At 43.8% G+C, this 8466-nt stretch overlaps 1 protein-coding gene across 1 annotated transcript in view; it reads right to left on the bottom strand.

Annotated features, from left to right (window-relative positions):
• Positions 1-6531, bottom strand: part of LOC102241411 (zinc finger protein 211) — a gene marked incomplete at its 3' end in the record, with an annotated part of 17330 nt that extends 10799 nt beyond the window's left edge. Inside the window, 2 exon segments of the mRNA XM_014535975.1 lie at positions 4790-4916; positions 5768-6531. Of these exon segments, the coding sequence (XP_014391461.1) occupies positions 4790-4916; positions 5768-5944 (304 nt within the window).
• Between the last annotated feature and the right edge of the window lie 1935 nt (positions 6532-8466).

Here is an 8466-nt window from a genome sequence, read left to right as displayed (position 1 = left end):
CCCACTGTAGTCGTAGTTACACCCATTAATGCTGAAATCCTCAAGAAGGGTCCTAGGTACAACTCCGGCCAGAGCATGATTTCCTTTCACCAGGCAGGGGAAGTTTCTGTTAGTATTTCGTCTTTTTTTAATTTTCCTCAAGAAAATTCCGGAAAATCAGATCCAGCAATACATTAGAAACATCATACACCATGACCAAGGGGGATTTATTCGGGGAATGAAACATTGTACAATATCTGCAAATCAATAAATATGACACAACATATGAACAAAATGAAAGACAAAAATCATATAAGCATATCAATTGATGCAGAAAAAGCATTTGACATAATCTGACACCCTTTCTTGAAAAAACTCTCAGCAAAGTGGGAGCCCAAGGATCACACCTCAACATAGTAAGAACCTTATATGACAAACCCACAATCAGCAAAAACTACAAACATTTTCCCTAAGAACAGGAACAAGACAGGGATGCCCACTTTCACCACTCCTGTTTGATATAAAATTGGAAGTGCTAACCATAGCAATCAGACAAGAAGCAGAAATTAAAGGCATCATAACTGGAAAAGAAGAAAACTGTCATTATTCAAAGATGACATCATATTGTACATAAAAAACCCTAAAGACTCCATAAAAAAACTACTAAATTTAATAAATACATTCAGAAATGTGGCAGGATACAAAATTAAGAACCAGAAATCTATGGCTTTTTTATACACCAATGACGAACTCAGAGAAAGAGAAACAAACAAACAAACAAAAATTCCTATCCACTATTGCAACAAAGAAATTAGGATACCTAGGAATAAACTTAACTAACTAGGTAAAAGACCTGTACTCCGAAAACTACAGGAAGTTGAAAAAAAAAGATAGAAGATATAAACAAATGGAAAAATATACCGTGTTCATGGATTGGTAGAATCAACATGATTAAAATGTCAATACCACCCAAAACAATCTGCAGATTCAATGCAATCCCCATTAAGATACCAACAACATATTTCACAGACCTATAATAAGCGCTACAAAAATAGATATGGAATAATAATAATAATAATAAAAATAGCCGCAGCAATCTTGAGAAAGAACAAAGTTGGAGGCATGACAAACCAGATACCAAGGTATATTGCAAAAATGCCTGGTACTGGCACAACAACAGACATATAGAACAAGGCAACAGAACGGAGAATCCAAAAATCGACCCAAGCCATTATGCTCAATATCTGTCAAACAGCATACAATGAAGTCAAGATGGTGGTCTCTTGAATAAATGGTGTTGGGAAAATTGGACAGACACATGCAAAAAAATAAACTAGACCACCAACTTTTATCATAAGTCTGTAAACTTAAGATGGGAAACAATAAAAATCTTCGAAGAATCCACAGGCAGCAAAATATCAGCCATATATCCTAGCAATGTCTTTACAGATACAGCTCCTAGGGCAGTGAGGGCGAACCTATGACACGTGTGTCAGAGGTGACACGCGAACTCATATTTTTGGTTGATTTTTCTTTGGTAAATGGCATCCTATCTAATAATAGACAAACATAGTAACTGAGCTTACCTTCGCTATGCCTCCATTGGGAAATCAGCGTGATATGCAAAATAACCAACAAAGATGGTGGCTAATTTGCATACATAGGCGCCAAGAGGCAGAGGGAAGACTGAAGGTGGCTCCAGCTGGAGCAGCGGAAGGCCTGGGTCCTGGGTGCCTGAGGAAAACCGGTGCCCGCAGCCAGGGGAAGGGACGACCTATTGCACAAATCTTTTCGTGCAACAGACCTCTAATTTAAATATAAATAATAAACATCAAAAATATAAATGTTTGTTTTACTATGGTGAGAGATATCAAAAAATTTCTATATGTGACATGGCACCAGAGTTAAGTTAGGGTTTTTCAAAATGATGACACACCGAGCTCAAAAGGTTCACCATCACTATGACCTAGAACTATGTCAAGATAAAAAGCTTCTGCACAGCCAAAGAAACCATCAACAAAACAACAAGAAAGCCCACTGCATGGGAGAACATATTTGCCAATGTTATATTTGATAAGGGTTTACTCTGCAAAATTCACCTGAACTCATATAGAATAAGAAAAAGAAGGTAAACAATCCAATCAAAAAATGGGCAAAGGACCTAAATACACACTTTTCGAAAGTGGATGTACGGAAAGCTGAGATATATAAAAACATGCTCAAAGCCACTTATCCGAGAGACGCAAATCAAAACGACAATGAGATATCATCTCACACCTGTCAGGATGCCTATCATCAACTAATCAACAAAGGACAACGTGCTGGCAAGGATGTGGAGAAAAGGAACCCTTGTGCTCAGCTGGTGGGAATGCATATTGGTACAGACACTGTGGAATATAATGTAGAGTTTCCAAAAAATTAAAAATGGAACTCCCAATTGACCCATCTAGGAAAATATCCCAAGAAATAAAAAACAGCCCTAGACGGTTTGGCTCAGTGGATAGAGTGTCGACCTGCAGATTGAAGGGTCCCAGGTTCGATTGACGCCCAAAGCAACATGCCTCGCTGTGACTGGATTCCCAGTAGGGTGCATGCAGAACTCAGAGATCAACCATTCTCTCTTATCATTGATGTTACTATCACTCTCTCCCTCTCCTTTCCTCTCTCTGAAATCAATAATGAAATATTAAAAAAAGAAAAAAAGAAATCAGAAACACCAAATCAGAAAAGACATATGCACCCCTATGTTCATAGCAATACAATTTACAATAGCTAAGATTTGGAAATATCCTAAGTGTCCATCAGGAGATGAGTGGATTCAAAAACTGTGGTACATCTACACAATGGAATACTAGGCTGCTGTTAAAAAGGAGGAACTCTTACTATTTGCAACAGCATGGATGGAACTGGAGAGCAATCATGCTAAGCAAATTAAGCCAGGTGGAGAAAGATAAATATCACATGATCTCCCTCATTTGTGGTCAATGAGGGAAAATCGCGACATATGTTGTACCATATATATTACTTTAAACAATAAGAATTTTTAAAACAGAAATATTGTGAAAATTAAAAAAGAAATATTGTGAAAATATCCATACTACACAATGCAATCTACAGATTAAATGGAACCCTGAGGATAATTCTTATGGTATTTTACAAAGACATGAAAAGAGAACCTTGAAATGTATAGAAGTAAAAAATGTGAATAGCAAAAACAATCGTGAGTGAGAAGCAAGCTGGTGGCATCACACTTCCTGACTTCAATTTCTTACAAAGACAAAGCAAGCAAACATTGTGTTGCTCAAGAAACACAGACACATATATCAACAGAACAGAACACAAAACACAGAAATAAAGCCAGAAACAAACTTTCAAGTAATCTTTATCAAAACTGCAACACAGCCGAAACCGGTTTGGCTCAGTGGATAGAGCATCGGCCTGGGAACTCAAAGGTCCCAGGTTTGATTCCAGTCAAGGGCATGTACCTGGGTTGCAGGCACATCCCCAGTAGGAGATGTGGAGGAGGCGGCTGATCGATGTTTCTCTCTCATCGACGTTTCTAACTCTCTATCTCTCTCCCTTCCTCTCTGTAAAAAAATCCATAAAATACATTTTAAAAAAATAAAATAAAAATAAGAGAAAAGTAAAATGTTTAAAAAAAACTGCAAGACAGAGGAAGAAGGGAAAGATAGTTTCTTCAATGAATGGAGCTGCTGAAAATCAATACTCACATGGAAACACAACAATACTCGACACCACTGATAAAATTTAACACAACCTGCGTAACAGAATTGAATATCAGCGCTAAAACTTAAAATGCCTCAGGACAACCTAGAGAAAAAGTATTGGAGATTTGTTATGACATGATTTTCTGAATGTGACACCAACCACCACAAAAAAACCAAAAACAAACAGTCGAGATGGCAACAAATAAAGAAAAAAGCTTCTTCACAGCACAACAGCAATACACAAAATGAAATGAAAGGAAATCGAGAGAACAGAAGAAAATAATTGCAAATCCTATGAAGAAATTGCTTGGAGAGATTGTGAATTCAGTTCTCATCAGCACAATAATGTGAATATTGAGATCTAGACAAAAATTCACACAAATAGTTGGAGTTCCCAGGGAATAATAAAGTCATGTTAATACTATATTGGAGGCTAATAACAATGCAATGACTTGTCGGAAAACCAAACTCGAATATTATTTTAAAAAAATACTTTATTGCTAAGCACTAGCAACAAGCATCTGAGCTTGCCAAAAACATGGTAGCACTAGACCTGCACGCAGGGTTGTTGCCAAAAACATGGACTTTGTAGAAAAGCGGGTGTGGGGAGCAATATCAGCAAAGCACAATTAAGCACATGCAAAAATATGTGTTCCTGTATGTAATAAGCAATTAATATATAAAATATACAGGGTAGTTAGAACACTCTTTAACCAAAAAATACAGTTAATAAACAGGATAAGGATGTAGAGACAATTCTCCAAAAAATAAGTACAAATGATCAACAGGAATATAGAAAATGCTTTCCTCACTGATCAAGGTGGAATCCCTTAAGCTTCCAGCAACACTACCAACCACAAGTCCTTCCCTGTGAGTTTAGTACAGAGGGGAGTATTGGGACTTCAGGAGTAGAAGGGAGCAGTGGAAACAAACCAACCCTCCCCAGGACAGCAACTACCTAGGATACTGGAAAAATCAAACAGTACCACAGTCTACCTGGGAGGACAGAGCACACCCTGGGGGATGGGGCCTGGGAAACCTCAAAGCCAAGTCCAGGTCTCTGGTGAGAGTGAGGGTCTTACCCAGTGATGATATAAGTTCAAAGTTCTCCAGCATCACATTCAGGTACAGCTGTCTCTGACCCTCATCAAGGAGGCTCCATTCCTCCCTGGAGAAGTACAAGGCAATGTCCTCAAAGGTCACACCAACCTGTCAGAATGCAGACAATTAAAATCAATGCTGCCTTTCTGAGAACCAGTAATTCTACTCCTTACACACCTTCCCGCCCCTAACCTCCTCCAGGGGCCCTGGTTACTGTGGACACCAGGCCCTAATGCTCATCACAGTCCCATTACTCACTGGATGGCCCTCAGCAGAGCAGGTGGGTCGAATGGAAGCATTGGGGGAGGGGAGGGAGCAATGCCATTTAAGGTCTGGGCGATGCCTGCAGGGCCCCAGCCTTCCTGCCAAGCAACACCACTGCAGTCTCCTAGATCCTGCCTCCAAGACAAGGCCAAGTGTGGGTTTATGCTTCACCTTTAAGTCCCCACACCAGGTCCCGGGACCATCAGCTCACACTTCCTCCATATGTGCACACCACTGTGTAATGTCCACCCCCTTCTCATGTTCAGATCCCAGGTTGACTCTCTCAGCTCTGCCCCCTTCCTGCTCCAATGCCACTGGATCTCGCTGGACTCACCCATGAACCTGGCATATGGCGTGTAGAGAACTTGTAGTCCAGCCGGATCCAGGCCCACCCCAGGCCCCTGATGGACCCACAGCCGGGAAAGCCCCGAATGAGTCTGTGCCGTCCTCCCTGCAGCCTCTGATCTTTCCGTCAATACTCACAGCCACATCCTCAGGGACCTTCAGATGCAAGTCACCCCCGTCCCCTCTGCCCTGCACTTGCTGTGTCCTCAGAAGCCACAACACTCCTCTCTCCCCTCCACCTTCCTCACGGGCCTCCACGCGGGACTGAGCTGCAGGACGGGACAGGCGCCCTCCCCAGGCTGTGGTGTCTGTGTGAGGAGGCGGTGAGGGCCTGGGGGACACAAACTCACCTCAGCCGGTCTCCTCAGCGGGGGCGCCGCCATTGCCCTCTGTGGGCTGAGCCGGGCGGGAGTAGAAGCCGCTGCAGGAATGGCGGTCCCTGTCCCGGCCCTGGCGTGGGTCCGGGTGGCGACTCCGAGCTTCTATCCCAGGTGGGAGCTGTGAGCACCACTGGCGGCTCCCACCATTGGCTGTGAGGCGGGGAGCACCACTCTCCGGCCTTCTCCACGGGACTGTGGACTCGAAAAACCTCACCGCCTGAAAGAAAAACCTGAGAAGACGAAATCCAGCCACAAGGATTACCGGTCCCGCCCTCACGAAGCACCCAAACGGAAATGCCTTCTCTGAGCCTCCATTGGCTCCGCCTGATGCCATTCCATGCTTGGCCTTCTGGGTAATGTAGTTTCTAAGCGCCAAGGCCAGGATCCAGTATTTCTCAGTTGACTCTAGGACTGGATTTAGGGGCAAATAGCCCAAGAACACACCAAGTACACTCAGGGTCCTCTAGCGCTTTCAGGGGAGTTTATTTCCGAGGCAAGTTTGTTTCTCCTGCACTTGCACGGCTTCTTTTATCTGCAGGTTTTACATATATTTGTTCAGGACTTGCTCTTTCTGAGTGGCAGGCATTGTTTGCTCAATCAAGAATTTTGAATGTGTCCCCCTCGGGCCATATGTTTCTGGAGGAGGTTGTTCAAGTCTCTGCCTTAACCTGCCTCCAGTGAATCCATTATACAAAGTTAAGGTCACAAACAGACCCTCATACTTAAAGGCATCTGCTTCTGATGCCATCCAAAGTGTCAGTCTGCGTGGGCTACAGTGTGGATAAGATGGTCAAGAAACATGAAAAGATGCTTAAAGTCACACATCTCCGGAGAAATGGAAGTTAAAGCAACAATTAGGTATTACCCCACCACTATCACAATGGCTGCCATCTACAAATCCACAAATGACAAGTGCTGGGGAGGATGTGGAAAACAGGGACCCCTAGTACAGTGCTGGTGGGATTGCAAAGTGGTGCAGCCATGATGGAAATCAGTATGGAGTTTGTACAAAAAATTTAATATGGAACTGCCATTTGATCCAGTGATTCCACTTCTAGGAATATATCCTGTGGTAAACACCCTATTGTCTTCACTGGCAGAGAGGTGTGGACCAGGAGCCAGGAAGGCTGGTGACCCTTGAGCCCTGGCAGAGGTCAGAGCTCCACACTCACTGTTTAGTCCAGACCATGGTAGCTGAAGCAACTTCCCCACCTATAGTCATATAAATCCTTAATGATAAGATAGCCTGCCTGTTACAGGAACTTGCCTGCATAAGGGCTATGGGTATAACCCAAACTGAATAAAAAGATGGCAAGGCCTGAGCACAGGAAGAGTCCATCCTCTTGGGATGGGCTCTCTCGGCCCCACCAATTTCCAAATTATTACCTATTGTCTAGTCTCTTTCATTTCTGTGCGGCACCTCTTCCAGATCCTGAACTCTGAACCACGCAGGATGTGGTGGAAACACATCACATATCCTAAGAAACCGGAAACAATCAGATAGAAAGTAACCACCCCTCTCTTCATAGCAGCACAATTTACAATAGCAAAGATCTGGAAAGAGCCCAAGTACCCATCAGTAGATGATTGGATAAAAAACTGAGGTACATTGATACCACGGAATACTATGCAGCAGTAAATATGAAGAATCTCTTACCCTTTCACACAGCATGGGGGGAACCAGGAGAGCATCATGCTAAGTGAAATAAGTCAGTCAGAGAAAGACAACTATCACTTGATCTCTCTCATATATAGAGTCTAATGAACAAAAAACTGATGAATGGAGTGCATTCAGAAACACGGAAGCGTCTACATTACTGCAGAATCTCAGAGGGAAAGCAGGGGAGGGGGTAAAAGGAAACATCCTCAAGTAAGGATTAAAAAACCTGCACACACCTAATAAAAACAAAGTCACCTGAGCTTTGAGTATTTTCTTTTATTTTTCTTTCTCCTTTTCACGTTTATTTCATCAACAACATTCGCTCTTGCCCTCCACAAAAACAATTAGATTATGACTTGTCTCCCATAAATTCAGTTTTTGTATGAATAACCAAAGATTTCTTCTCAACACTGTTTTTAAACAAGAAGCTATAAATAAATGAAGCTTTCAAGGCTCCTCGATCCAAGTTAAACACTTCCAGTTCTCAGAGTTCAGGGTCAGGCAGGCGGCCTAGCTGCCCAGGAGGGGTCTGGGCAGGGAGCAAGGGTCCCTCCTGGAGCTGCTCCTTCCTCTCAGGGCAGGAGGGGTCTTGGCGTGGCCACCTCTGCCACCGAGGAGCCCTGCCCTGGGCATCGGAGAGGAGTTTGTAGGCAGGAGGACCCTTCCTCCTACAACAGGCGGCCTGAGTAGGACGTGCCAGGCAGGAGACCCAGGGGATGAGGGGGAACCTGCCTGCCCACACCTCCTCTGGGCTCCTCCGCCTGCACTTTTGCCAGGACAGCACTGCTTTTCAGACGCAGCAAAGGAACCCAGGAGGGACCCTGTTTCCATGGGAAAGGGCACAGGCCCACAGGCCGTGGTTGAAACATTCTCCCGTGTGCAGCCAGGTAGTGGCTCAGCTCACCCTGGAAACCACTGCAGCAGAGCCAGCTGTGGCAGGGAGGGCCTGAGCATCCGCTCACACCTGAGGTATCTGCTCTTCAGAGTTCTTGGAATGTTCCCCTCCCCG

This window comes from Myotis brandtii, unplaced genomic scaffold (genome assembly GCF_000412655.1).
Source record: "Myotis brandtii unplaced genomic scaffold, ASM41265v1 scaffold1549, whole genome shotgun sequence".
Classification (NCBI taxonomy): Eukaryota; Metazoa; Chordata; class Mammalia; order Chiroptera; family Vespertilionidae; genus Myotis; species Myotis brandtii.
The sequence above is the reverse complement of the archived record's forward strand: the minus strand, read 5'-3'. Positions and strand labels throughout refer to the sequence as shown.